The sequence below is a fragment of the Choloepus didactylus genome, chromosome 4, assembly GCF_015220235.1.
Source record: "Choloepus didactylus isolate mChoDid1 chromosome 4, mChoDid1.pri, whole genome shotgun sequence".
NCBI classification, from domain to species: Eukaryota; Metazoa; Chordata; class Mammalia; order Pilosa; family Megalonychidae; genus Choloepus; species Choloepus didactylus.
Window position 1 is genome coordinate 60,054,454 of NC_051310.1, and position 14,851 is coordinate 60,069,304.

General features: G+C 33.1%; 1 protein-coding gene across 1 annotated transcript in view; it reads right to left on the reverse strand.

Annotated features, from left to right (window-relative positions):
• GPR137C (G protein-coupled receptor 137C) overlaps positions 1–14,851 on the reverse strand; it is a 77,922-nt gene that overhangs the window by 3,529 nt on the left and 59,542 nt on the right. Inside the window, exons 4-6 of the mRNA XM_037832705.1 lie at positions 1,744–1,893; positions 833–958; positions 538–656 (exon numbers count right to left, since the gene is read on the reverse strand). Of these exons, the coding sequence (XP_037688633.1) occupies positions 538–656; positions 833–958; positions 1,744–1,893 (395 nt within the window). The remainder of the gene's footprint in view (positions 1–537; positions 657–832; positions 959–1,743; positions 1,894–14,851) is intronic.

The following is a 14,851-nucleotide window of genomic DNA, read 5'->3' on the forward strand; positions in this document are numbered from 1 at the left end:
AAAATGTTTTATCAGGCTGAAAGCCTCACGTAGGTGAGCACTAAGGCTTTCACTTTGCTGTGATACTCAGCCAAAAGTATACTAGTTAAGGACTTGCAATGGTTTGGAACACGGAGGACATGGGAAGATTTCCTACAGCACTTAAGCTTCCCAAGAGTTTTAGCTAGGGTTCTTCTGTGGATTAGAATAGCACTAGAGAAACGGGAATAGATATATAATTACTGTAACTGTATTTCTTCCCCACCCATCCCCTAACTCTGAACCAACACGGGATCCTGAAATGAAATGGTACCATTTTACCTCCAAACCATTTCTCAAATGAATATAATATATACATTTAGATTCAGAAAGTAGTTCTTAATAATGCAGGTTCCACCATGGGTTTACCATTCACTGCTCCAAGCTTCAAATTTAAATGATCTTATTTATTGACACATACCACCAAATCACCTTTTTCATATTTGGGTTAAAGCCTAGATTGTGCTTTTCAATGTATTTCAGTTCTAATTCAGGCTAAATGTCTTTTGTTACATCTACCTTCCTTCTCTTGAACTTCCCAGTCTTGGCAAGTCATCATCACTATCGTACCGCCTTGGATTGTCAAAAAAGTATGCTCTGGAGCTATAACTGTGACTGTTTATCATGCCAGCCGGTGCCTGTGAAGAAAGTATCAGATAGCATGTGAAGATTTACTTTTCACTTGAGAAAGAAGGCTGGGATCTATAATGACTTTTAGTCTTAAACTCTGCCAAAAATAGAATATCTATATAAATGTTCTATTATTTTTTAAAAATAAAGAGAACAGGTATTAGGGAATATTATGACACCATACCAAATTCTGGTTCAATCTCTGTGCCCGGAAAAACAGTACCACCGACCATGCTGGCACATGTTCCCAGAGAAAGAGGACCATTCCAAACACTATATAATCTTCTCCACTTATGTCTTCTATATGAGCCTGTAAATAGAGTTTGGCAGGGCAATATTTAAATCCGCTTTATGTATAAACAACCACCTTCTACAATTAACTTGCTTCAGGAAGGATAAGTTAAAATATATCAACTACAACACATAAAACGCCAGAACTTACTACATTTTGTGGTTTCTCGTGTGATGATATTTATCCTTTAAAGGGCATAAAATGCTTTGATGTTAAGTAGAATAAAAAGCTATTAACTCTTTCAAAGCATTAGTTTCTCAAAATAATTTTAATATATGGATAATATGGAGTGATAACATTTTAAGGCCCCATGGTCTGAAGAGGGTAGTTATAAAGAGACTACTGGCTCTTTACTGCTCCATAGGCAAACCTCTAACACAGTTGACCTCAAACTGAGCCAAGTATTTACATTTTATTTACTTCTTGGGTGGGGGAGAGTTAATTTTATCCTAACAAAATAAAGTCATACCCATATTCACTGGTTAATGACAGGCAATCAATTTATCTAGAAATATTAAAACAGTATCTTTAAAAAATTGGTAAGATAGGTTTAGGAACCATATCCAGTTAGTAGTACTATTTATATAAAGAAAAGGAAATTCTGCTCTTGGAGAAGTTCTTTCTAAAGAATGATTTCAAGTGTCACATGTAAATGAGTATTTTTAAACGTAGAGCTTCAGTATGATTACTGATAGCAGAGATTCCATGAAAGTGTTTATAAGTCAAACACTTAAAATATTCTCCATGTTAAGGCTAACTTCATTATCACATTATTATATTAGTAATATGTGGTAAGTACTTACCTTATTTGAAAGATTATCCCAGCCATAATTAAATGGACTTTCTAAGGTATCCTGAGATATGGTGATCACCACCAAATTATAACAAGCTCTTGAAGAGTAGAGAAGAATGACTACAGAGCCTACGACGACAATCTGGCATAGAGACATACCCTAAAAGAGACAAAAATCATCATCATAATACTGTGCCCATTTATCATGACAAGCTATTCATCAACATATAGTATGAACAACTTCTGTAATGCACTCCTAGAGAACACTGCAAGAACACCTCTTGAAATAACCTGATTATCTTGCTTTGTAATTCCTATTCTTAGAATTACTTGTATTTAAACTTCATTATTATGTGTAAGTTCTTCGCCAATTTGCCCAGTGGCAGCTGGAAGAAGATTCTGTTCTACCCAAGTTACTTTACTTCCATAAGTAATATATGAATGAATAAGTTAGCAAAAGATCTGAGTTTTAATTAATATTAATCAGACAGGTAGTTTAGTCATAATGAGAAAAAGACTGAAAATAGAAACATTCGTTAGTCCATATGATACATTAAATTTCCAATAAGATGCAAAACAAGAATAGGAATACAGCTCCTATGCTGTCTGCTTTATTCTATTAGATTCTGTTAAAGAGTTGATATCTACTGATGCCATTATGTTGATGATAAAATAATCTAGGCACCCAAATGCACTTTCAAATCCATAATATTTTGAATATTTTAATACTATGGGTTTCACCATTTAGAAAACTCTTGTAACTTAGTGGTTCTCAAGTGGAGTGTGTATATTGGAGAGGGAGGTGGTATCACTCCTTATAGGATTCTTAACTTAGGGTTTGTATTTCAAAAAAGTTGGTTTTCTTTTTAATTCTGCATTTGACTGTATGTATTAATAATATTAATCTGAGAAGTGGCACCATTGCAAAAAAGATCCATTGCATAAAACACCCAAAAAGGTGTTCTGGAAGTTTGTGTTTTGGTTGTCAGAATGATTAAGAGGCAATGATGGCATTAAGTGCACAGGTCCAGGGATGCTAGAAAGCCCTCTCCACTGAGTTGTCCTGTGATCTCCATAACATTCAATGCCCTCCTGAACATCCAAGTAGATAAAAAACCCGTTTCTAATGATCTGAGCCAGAATCTAACTCTGATTTTACATATAAACAAAGTATATACTTGCATGGTTTAAATATGCCAAAATTTCCAGAAACACATATAAACCATTATCTGAAAGAAATCTGTACTTGGTTTTGTTCAGAACTTTATCAAGAATAATTCAAGTATTTCAGAAAATCACGACACTGATAGCAACACTGCCTGTGGTATTTAAGTCACCAAATGCAACGTACCTGTAACAGTTTGTGTTTGTAGCTGTCCCACTCACAGTTTCTATGTATATTTACAAGCATCTGACTATTGCCTCATGCTCAAACATTTACATACTGAAATACTTATTTTATTTATAAATTACTTTCTTTTATTTCCCCTTTATATTACAATTAGGGTATTACATTGAATTTTTGGAGTTATGTGTATAGTTAAGTCAAATGATCTATTAATTTCAGGATAGAAACAGGTTATTAAAAATGTTACTAAAAGAGTGCTTTGGGTCTGACAGGGTTAAGAACCATTATTATAACTGACTTCCTTATAAGAACAACACATTTTAAAGGTACATGAGAGGAAAAGGGACTAAAAGGTGAAAGATGCTTTGAAACATGTTGGAATAGTAATAAGAGTACCTCCTCTGAGCTAATCCACTACCATACCAAAAAAGTATGTGTGAAAATAAAGCTCTAGCAAAATTAAAACCTTTTTAAAAATAAAGGCTAAAATTTTTTACATTGAACATGTTTTATTTTTGTGAATCCAAAAAAACGTTGCCATAAAAAAGTTAATCTAAAACTAATCCATATCCAAATTGAAAAGTACTATATTATCAAATAAAAGTAATTCAACAAGAACCAGAAATCAGTGAGAATGCTGAAAGCATTACCATCCTCTAAAATAATCAAGTAAGTTTATAGTCACTGCTTTGAAGTAGGCTAAAAAGAAACATGTTATAATACGGAAAGACTTTGCTTAAACTTGTAATTTTATGAAAACTAAAAAAAAATGTGAGAAAAGATCAAAGAATCAATAATACCAAAGAAATTAATAAAGCAAAAACTGAAGTTAATTTACATACATGTAACAATGAAAGAAATTCATGAATTTAGAAAACAAGTAAGATGCATCTTGCAAGATACAGGACTATGCAAGAAAAAATAAGGATCCAACAACATGGGAAGTTATCACAAAGTTATAGAAAATCTTCCTAATATAAACTGAATAAGAGTGAACAATACCATCAGTAGCAAGCCTTAAAGAATGATTCCCTCTCTCCCATCCCTGATGTCTACACACCACTTTTTTTTAAAAAGTCCACATTTGACAGTAAAGAAGAGTTTACATCTCACTCCTAAACAATTTTATGGGCATTTTTAGAATACACATATGCAGAAACCTTAAGTTACCACTCCACGAGTTTTGACAAATGTGTACATCTGTGTATCCCAAATCCCTATCAAAATACAGAACATCATTCCCCCAGAAAATTCCCTCACACCCCTTCCCAGTGAATCGCCCCTCTCAGCCCCCCAAAGCAAATACTATCCTGATTTTAATTTTTACCACAACTTAATTCTGCCTACTCTAGAGCTTCATATAAATGGAATTATAGAATATGAACCTTTGGATGTTTCATTCACTTAGCAGGCTTTTGAGATGTTGGATCCATGTGTTGGATGTATCAGTAGATTGGTCTTTCTATTGTTGATTAGTGTGACCAACTCTCCCTGGTTTTACCACTGAAAGTTGCATGTTCCAGGAAACTCCTCAGTCTCAGGCAAACTGGAACAATCATCCTAACTCTACTATATGATTATATAATTTGTTTATATAACAGTCTGTTTATCCATTTTTTCTGTTGATGGACAGCCAGGTTGTTTCCAGCTTCTGGATATTATGATCAAGCATCTATGAATATTGTTGTAGGAACCTTTTGTGGACATATGCTTTCATTTCTTTTGAGTAAATACTGAAGAGTGGAATTGCTGTGTTACATGGTAGGCATAAACTTAGTTTCGTTAAAAACTGTCAGATCTTTTTCCAAAATGGATGTAAAATTTTACAGTTCCAACAAATTATGAGAGTTCCAGTTATTCCACATCCTAGCCCACATTTAGGGTTGTGAATCTTTTTAATTTTCGCCATTTTGGTGGGTGTGTAGTGGTATCTTATTTTGATTTTAGTATGCATGTCTATACTTTTGAGCACTTTGTCATGTGCTTATTGGCCATATGTATATCTTCTTTTTGAAGAGTCTATTTAAATCTTTTGACCTCTTTTAAGTTGGGTTATTATTATTTTTTAATTATTGAATTGCAGGAAACATTTAGTTATCCTAGAAACCAGTCCCTTGTCATATATATGTATTGCAAATATTTTCTTGAAGTATGTGACTTGCCTACGCATTTTCTTAGTCATGTTTTTTGAAGACAAATTTTAAATTTTAATGAAGTATAATTTATTAATTTATTCTTTTGTGGATATTACTTTCTAAGACATAAGAAGTCTTTGTCTATATTCAATTTGTAAAGACGGTGCCCCATGTTTTCTTTTTGAAGTTTTAGACTTTTTTCATTTACATTTAGGACTATGATCCATCTTCAATTAATTTTTGTGTACAGTATGAGATAGAATTTGAAGGTGATTTTATTCCATATGGATATCCAGTTGTTCCAGCACCATTAGTTAAAAAATATTTTCCTTCCCCTTTGGACTGCTTTAGCATCTTAGCAAAAAATCAAAAGACCATATAAGTGTGGACTGATTTTTCTTGACCCTCTATTCTATTCCATTGATCCATTTGTCTACTCTTATGCCACTAGCACCCTATCTTTGTTATTGTAGCTTTATACTAATTTTTGAAGTCATGTAGTATGTCTCCCTCTTTTTCAAGGTTACTTTCTGCATTTTTCAATACAGTAGCCACTAGCCACTTGTGAGTATTAAAATTAAAATTAGATTAACTTTAAAAGGTCAGTTCCTCCATTGTACTAGCCACATTTCAAGTGCTCAATAGTTACACATGGCTACAGTGCAGATATAGAATATTCCCGTCATTGCAGGAAGTTCTATTGGCCAGTGATGCTTTAGATAAGTTTAGGTCTTTTGCATTTCCATATAACTTTTAGAATAAAAATCAATTTCTAATTTTTTATAAAAAAGCATTGTGAAATTGTGATTGAGACTGCACTGAATCTATAGATAAATTTGGGAGAATTGCGATCTTAACAAATCTGCATCTTCCAATCCATGAACAAGATATCTCTTCATTGAATTAGGTCTTTAATTTCTCTCACCAATCTTTTGTAGTTTTCAGTGTGGAGGTATTGCTTGTGTTTTGGAAAATTTTTTGACGCTATTGTAAATGGAATTTGTTTTTGAGTTTCATTTTCGAATTGATGGCTGCTGGTAAATTAAAATATATATATTTTTTGTATTTTGGCCTTTCATACTAAGAACTTGCCAAATTCACTTATTAGTACTAGATGTTTAGCGGATCTCTTAAAAACTTTCTTCATAAACAATCATGTTATCTGCAACCAGTTTTAAAATGCAGTTTTATTCCATTTCCAATTTTATAACTTTTGTTTCTTCTTTCCTTTTTTTTTTGCCTTATTGCAAAATTGAATGGATATGGTTAAGAGTGGACATCCTTCCCTTGTTCCTAGTCTTAAGGACAAAGCCTTCAATATTTTAAGTATATTATGACTGTAGTTTTTTTTTAGATGTCTTTTATCAGATTGAGAAACTTCTATTCCCTATTTGCTTTTTTTTTTTTAAATCATGAAGGGTGCTGAATTTGGTCAAATGCCTTTTCTACATCTATTGAAATAATTGTGTGGTTTTTCTTCCCCTTTGTTTTCTTAATGTGCTGAGGTACATTGTTTAATTTTTGTATGTTAAACCAATGGTACATAACTGGGATAAACCTCTCTTGGTCATGAAGTATTGTCCTTTTTATATGTTGCTTAGATTTTGTGGCTGTCAGTGTGAGGGATATTGGTCTGTAATTTAATTTTTTTCTACTAATATCTTTGCCAGGTTTTGGTATTATACTAATGCTGACCTCACAAAACATGTTGGGAAGTGTTCCTTCTTCCTCTATTTTCTAAAAGTTTGTTTAATACTGGTGTTATTTTTCTTTAAATACTTGATAGAATTAAATAGTGAAATCATCTGGGTCTGAAGTTTTCTTTGAGGAAAATCTTTGACAAGAAAGTCAATTTCTTTAATAAATATAGGGCTACTCAGATTCTGTATTCCATCTTGCATCAATTTTTACAACTTGTATTTTTAAAGAATTTGTTTCACCTAAGTTATCATATATATCATCAGAATTGTTATAATATTCACACATTTTTCTTTTAATGTCAACAAATTTGTAGTGATATCCCCTCTTTCATTCATGGCATTGGTAATTTGTATTTGAAATCTGTTTTTTTTCTGTAGATCAAGTCTGATGATCTATTAAAAGAATTAACTTTTGGCTTTGTTAATTTCTCTGTTATTGTCTGTTTTGTTTCACTGATTTCTGTTCTTACCTTTATTATTTCAGCCCTTTTACCTACTTTGGGCTTACAAACCCACCCCCACCCAGCCCTCCTTAGAATTTCCTCTTAGTTTTCAAAGTTGAACTTTAGGCTACTAAATTTTTTTTTTTTTTTTTTTGGCTTTTATAAAAGGGGGTTTATTTGGTTACACAGTTACAGTCTTAAGGCCATAAAGTGTCCAAGGTAAGTCATCAACAATTGGGTACTTTCACTGGAGGATGGCTAATGGTGTCTGAAAAACCTCTGTTAGCTGGCAATGCATGTGGCTGGCATCTTCTCCAAGTTCTGGTTTCAAAATGGCTTTCTCCCAGAACGTTCCTCTCTAGGCTGCAGCTCCTCTTCAAAATGTCACTCTCAGTTGCTCTTGTGGCATTTGTCCTCTCTTGGCTTCTCTGGAGCAAAAGTCTGCTTTCAAAGGCTGTCACTAAAATGTCTCTGTAAGTTGCAGCTCCTTTCTCAGCTCCTGTATATTCTTCAAGTGTCCCTCTTGGCTGTAGCAAGCTCTCTCCTTCTGTCTGATCTTATACAGTGCTCTAGTAAACTAATCAAAGCCCACGCTGAATGGGCAGGGCCACACCTCCATGGAAATTATGCAATCAGAGTTATCACCTACACTGGGTGGGTCACATCTCCATGGAAACACTCAATCAAAGAATTAGTCTCATCAACACTAATACATCTGCCCACACAAGATTGCATCAAAGATAATGGCATTTTGGGGGACATAATCATTCAAACTGGCACACAGCCTCATTTTACAAATATAAACCAGACAGCCTTGACAAAAAAAATGTCGTGCCTAAGGTGACATAGTTACATGACATGGATTTCTGCAGATGGGGGTAGGTCACTAATTTTATATCTTTCTTCTTCACCATGCATTTAAAGCCATAATTTTCTCTTCAAGCTGCATCCCACAAATTTTAACATATTGTTTTTCATTATCCTTCAGTCTGAAATATTTCAATTTACCTTGTGATTTCTTCTTTAACCATGGCTGTAGAATTATTTCGCTTAATTTCCAAGTATTTGGGAGTTTTGTAGATATATTGTTATTGATATTTAATTGCACTGTGGCCAGAGAACATTCTGTTTGATTACATTCCTTTTGAATACACTGATGCTTGTTTCATGGTCCATTGTATGATTTATTTGATGACTATTTCCATGCGCAAGTGAAAAGAAATGTATTCTGCAATTGTTCTGTGTCAGTTAGCTCTAGGGGGTTGATAGGACGGTTCAGATTTTCTATGTCTACTGACTTCTTGTTTTATCATTCTGTCAACTGCCAAGGCTGGGATGTTAAAATTTCCAACTATCATGGTGGATTTGTCAGTTTTTTCCTTTATTTCTTACAATTATTTTCTTCATGCAAACATTTGTTTTCCTGATGAAATACCTCTCCTTATATCTAGTAATACTCTGTCTTCAAGTATGCTTTATCTCTTAGAGCCACTCCAGCCTTCTTATGCTTATTGACAGCATAGTATTATTTATTTCCATTTTTTCTACCTATATGTGTCTTATATTTAAGTATATTTCTTGAAGGTAGCATATGGGTCTTGCTTTTTTATTCATTTTAACAGACTGTTTAGTTCATTCACATTTAATGTAATTAGTGATGTATGTGGATTTAGACCTTACATTTTACGTTTTGTTTTCTGCTTGCCTCTCTTGTGTTTTGCTATTGTTTGTTGTTCCTCTATCCATCATTTCTTACCTTCTTTTGGGTTAACTGAATATTTTTTAGAATTACATTCTAATGTATCTATTGGATTTTTAGCTACATTTTTCTGCATTTTTTTTTTTTTTTTCCTAGCAGTTGCTCTAGAGCAGCAATCCTTAAAGTGTGGGTTGGGGACCCTAAAGGTCCCAGAACTCTTTTAAATTCTAAATTATTTTAAAAAATGCTAAGATGTAACTTGTCTTTCTTGCTCTTTCTCTCATGAATGTAATGTCTTTTTTGCTCTTTCTCTCACGAGTATATAGCAGAGTTTCCCAGAGGCTACAGGTTTTTGTGATGATGTAATCACTCTGCATCTATTATGATTGTTTTTCTTGAATTTCTGAAGTAATAGAATTAGGGTATAAATACGTGCATTTTCAGAGATGAACTCTGTTCTCTGTACTTTTACTGGATTCTTGCCAGTTTTCTTTTGCTATATCTGCTATACTCACTGATACCTCATTTTCATCCAATAAATCATTTTTTGAAATTCTGAACATTTCTTTGGACCTGTGTGGAAATACAAGAATAACTACACTTTTTTACTGACTTGTTTTGCAATATTTAAGGATTTTTTCCAAAAATTTTTCTAAATTTTAAAATTTGATATAAAACTTATTTTAAATCTAACAATATTTTGCTCTAAAATGAAGATGTTATAATATTTTTCATATTTAAGAATGGATCATTGACTTTAAAAAGGGAAATTAAAAGCTCTTTCTCCACACACAGCTTCTCTGTTTACCTCTAAAGGTGCTAAAGAAAAGGAAAGTGTCAGAGAACTCTCTAACTCAACAAAGAGAAGAATTTACTTCAAAGAAATTGGATGAAACCATAAATAAGAAATAAAAATATAAGGAAAGCTCTCTTTTAGTAGGTTTTGTTTATGTTAATAATTTACCTCGTTATGTCTCTGCAGCAGAACACTTTTGAATAGCAAAATGGTGTCAGTTAAGCTGCAGCGTCATATTGAGCTCAATCATTCAGAGATTAAAGCAAAAGGAATTGCAAATTTAAATGTAGGTATGGTGAACGCTTTAAATACCAAAAGTTGTTATAATTTTCCAAACTAGAAATGAAAAAGCCACTGAAGCACCTTACAGGCTAAGTTATGATATTTCATTGGCTGGAAAAGCACATACAATAGCTCAGAGACTGGTAAAGTCAGCGAGTTGACATTGCTGAACGGTTGCTGGATGGAAAGTCAGTAAAAGAAATCTTGGCATCTCCATTTTCCAATAAAACAGAAATTCACTGATTTAAAGATTTAACTAAAAAATTAAGTAACATTTAATATCTTGTCTACAGACTTGTATTTTTGCCTTACATATTAATGTATCTATATCTGTAGCAGGATGTGCTATTTTACTTTATTTGTCTGGTGTCAGTACCAACTAATCAACAAAGAAGATAATTCTGTTACATCAATGCTGACAAGAAACCACAGGTGGTACAAATATTCAAAGTGTTAAGTAACTTTTTTTGAATCTTATTGTTTATTATGGACACATTCTGTTGACATTTTCACTAATGGCACAAAAATAATAGTGGGTAAACTGCTGGGTCTTAGCACAAATCATGGAGTTGGTACTAAATTGTATGGGGGAGTGATTATATTCTTCACTGCCATGTACTCCCAGTTAAAAAAGAAAAGTGTGTTTCACTTAAAATATCCTTGATGAGGCAGTGAAAATATTTACTAAATATCAACCTTAGAGTATGTCTCTTTAATATTCTGTGTGATGAAATGAGAAGTGCACCTAAAGCAATTATACAGCCTACTGAAGGACAATGCTTATTCTGAGGAAAAGCACTTGTTTGATGAAGTTGTGAGCTGAACTAGTCACTTTTTTCATGGAACACCATGAAATTGAGAGAATAAATAGCCAACAGACAAACTATAGTTATCAGACTTGGTTACTGGGCATACATAAAAAAAAAAAACAAAAAAAACCAAAAAGCCTGTCACTTCGAAGTAAAATATGACAGTATTTATTGCCAATCATGAAATTTGATCTTTTAAGTGAAAATTAGAATTTTTGAAACTTTGTATCCATCATTGTAAGAATGGCCGATTCCCAAAACTTACTTTCATGATGAGATTGGTGGTGATATTAACAAATGTGATTTTCGGATATCGTCTAATTAAATATATCAACATTTTGAAGATATGCATAACTCTGTGAAGTACTATTTTCCAAAAGATCAATGCATAATATTCAAAAATCACTCAAAGTTTGCAATAGGCCAATGGAGAATAAAAAAGTTCACTGATACGGTTTTAGATTCCATATGGTAACTAACCTTAAGAAACCTCCACTTCTGAGTTTTGGTGTAGCATTAAAGAAGAATATCCACAATGATCTGAAAAGGTTATTAAAATTCTTCTTTATTTTCCAACTACATATATGTCTGAGGATGGATTTTCTTCATATGCTTCATCCTAAACAAAATATTGCAACTGACTGAATGCAGAAGTAGATATGAGAATACTGCTGTCTTCTAAAAAGTCAGAGATTAAAGAGATTTGCAAAATGTAAAATAATGCCAATCTTATTTTTTTTATTTTGCAAAATATGATTATTTTTCATAAAAACATGTTATGTTAGTATGTAACAGGTTTACTATTGCCATTTAAAATGAATTTATACATGAATGTTTTTATAATTTCTCAATTTTAATTCTAATATGGTATACGTCAATAGATATAATCCATGTAAATAAATGGATAAAAATCAAATGGATAAAAAATAAAAGCTCTTTGAAGTCCTCAATAACTTTTACAAGTATAATGGGGTCTTACGACCCAAAAGTTTGAGAACCACACTCTAGGGATAACAATATATAACCTTCACTTTTCATGGTGTAAGTAACAATTAATATCCTACCATTTAATGAAAAATGTTAAGAACTTTGTAACTCTATAGGTCCATTTACCTCCTGTCCTTTATGTTACAGTTGCTATAAATTATATAGAATTGTATAGTACATCTACATATGTAAACCTCACAACATAATTTTTGCTTTGCACAGTCATATGTGTTTTAAATAAATTAAGAAATTATATTTACCTACAGATTTACTATTTTTGTTGTTCTTCATTCCTTCTTGAAGAGCTGAAAGTCAAGCTGGTTTTATTTTCCTTCAGCCTGAAGAATTTTCTTAGAATTTTTGTAGCACAAGTTTGTCTGTTGGAAGCTAACCCTATTAGTTTTCTTTTATCTGAAAATATTTTTATTTTGCTGTCATTCTGTAAGAATATTTTCACTGGATATAGATTGTGGCACTGGGAGCTTTTCAATTTCAACATTTTAAAGATATTGTTTGCATGTCTTCTGGCCTCAGCTATTTTTTTTTTTTTTAAAGGCATTTAGTTTATTTTTCAAAAAAATATTTTGCTAGAAGTGTTGAGTACTGTAATTTTACATGATCACAATCTTTAAATAAATTCCTTCTTTTCTGACCAACAGGTACCATTTAAGTGGACAGCTTGTCAAGGTCTGCTTTTGTAATGCCCAAATCAGCTATTTTTGATGAGAAGTGAGTGATCATTTGAATAGTAATGAGCCATTTTTCTCTGTCTGCTTTCAAGATTTTCTTTTTATCTTCAGTTTCAAGCACTTTGACTAAGATGAACCTTGATGAGGTTTTCTCTATATTAATTCCAATTGGGTTTGCTGAACTTCTTGAAACTCTAAATGTATGTCTTTCACAAATTTGGAAAATTCAGGTCTTTATTTCTTTAAATCATTTTTCCAAACTTATTTTCTCCTTTTCCTTTGGGGACACCAATTAAACATAATTAGTCCCTGAGTTTCTGTCCATTTTATTATAATACTTTTCCCACTCTCTGTTCTTCAGATTGGACAGTTTCTATTGATGTATCTTTAAGTTCACTGACTCTTCTTTTAATTCCTATATGCCATTAATCCCAACTATTGAATTTTTAATTTTACATACTGTATTTTTGGTTCTAGAATTTGTTTCATTCTTTTTTATAGTTCCTTTTTCTCTTGAGATGTCCTATTTATTAATTCACCCAAGTGTATTTTCCTTTTCATCCTTCAGTATATTTTAAAATCTTTGTCTGAAAAATCCAACATCTAGGTCATCTAGGGGGATTTATCTTCATTGACTGTTTTTTGAGTTTTATTTTTCCTGTTTCTTCATATATCTAGTACCTTTGGATTGTGCTCCGGTCTTTGTAAATGATATATTTTAGGGATTCTGGATTCTGTTATATTCCTCTGAAAAGTATTGATTTTTTTGGTTTAGCAAACAATTAACTTAGCTGGACCCAAATCCCAAACTGTCTCCCTTGCATGGATAGCAATTTTCATTTCTGTTATCCTTAATGGTGCTGTTTGGAGTCTGTCCAGCACATGTGTAGTTCAGGTGTCAGATAAAAATTGGCCAGGGTTTATAAACAGAATCTGAGGTTTCTCCTATCAGGCTCTTTCTGTCACGAGAATTCCCTCTCATTTTCCATCCATGGCCATTACTCTGAACTTTATCTCTGGTTCTTTAAGACAGTAAATGGGTTTCTCTCCAAGTTTTTGGTTGTTCCAAAGAAGACAGGACCTTCTCTCAGTTTAGAAGCTGTAAAAAACAGGAAACTGACTCAATTTTATTTTCCTTCTTCAACTGGTTGCTCTCCAGTGCCTTCAGATACTTTTTACGTTTTGTCCAGAATTTATCATTTCTATCTGTGAAAGGATCATCCATTAGGAGCTACTTAGTCATTAACAGAAGCAGAACCCTGCACATATTTTCCAAACCATCTAAAAAATGCTATTTCCATTTTGAAATCAAAATCCCAAACTAAGCATTAAAAATAAGAAAATAAAGCAGTATCAATCAGTAAACTTAAAAATATGATTTCATAATTGTACCAGTTTGTATATATTATGTCCTCCAGAAAAACCATGTTCTTTGATGCAATCTTGTGGGGGCAGACATATTAGTGGGGATTAAGTTGGAAGTTTGGTTTAGGTTGTTTCCATGGAAATGTGTCCCACCCAACTGCGGGTGATAACTGATTGGATAATTTCCATGGAGGTGTGGCCCCGCCCATTCAGCATGGGCCTTGATTAGCTCACAGAAGGAGCCAGCTTGCTACAGCCAAGAGGTACACTTTGAAGAAAGCACAGGAGCTGCAGATGACAGACAGTTTGAAGACGGCCAATGAAAGCAGACCCTTGCTCCAGAGAAGCTAAGAGAGGACAAATGCCCCAAGAGCAACTGAGAGTGACATTTTGAAGAGGAGCTGCAGCCTAGAGAGAACGTCCTGGGAGAAAGCCATTTTGAAACCAGAATTTGGAGCAGATACCAGCCACGTGCCTTCTCAGCTAACAGAGGATTTCCCGATGTCATTGGCCATCCTCTAGTGAAGATACCCAATTGCTGATGCATTACCTTGGACACTTTATGGCCTTAAGACTGCAACTGTGTAACCAAATAAACCCCTTTATAAAAGCCAATCCATTTCTGATGTTTTGCATTCTGGCAGCATTAGCAAACTAGAATAATCATAAGGCCTAATAAACAGTTTCAAAAATAGTCTCAGATACTAAGACAAAATAAAATTAAATCTCTGGCTCCTGTGACCCTAGCATTAAGGAGTAGATGGCTTTTACTGGGTGGAACTTCTAGCCATGGAAAAATAAAAAAAATTCTGAAAATGCTGGCTGGTACACAAAAGGGTTTAGAAGTATAGGAAAAAGCTTACTT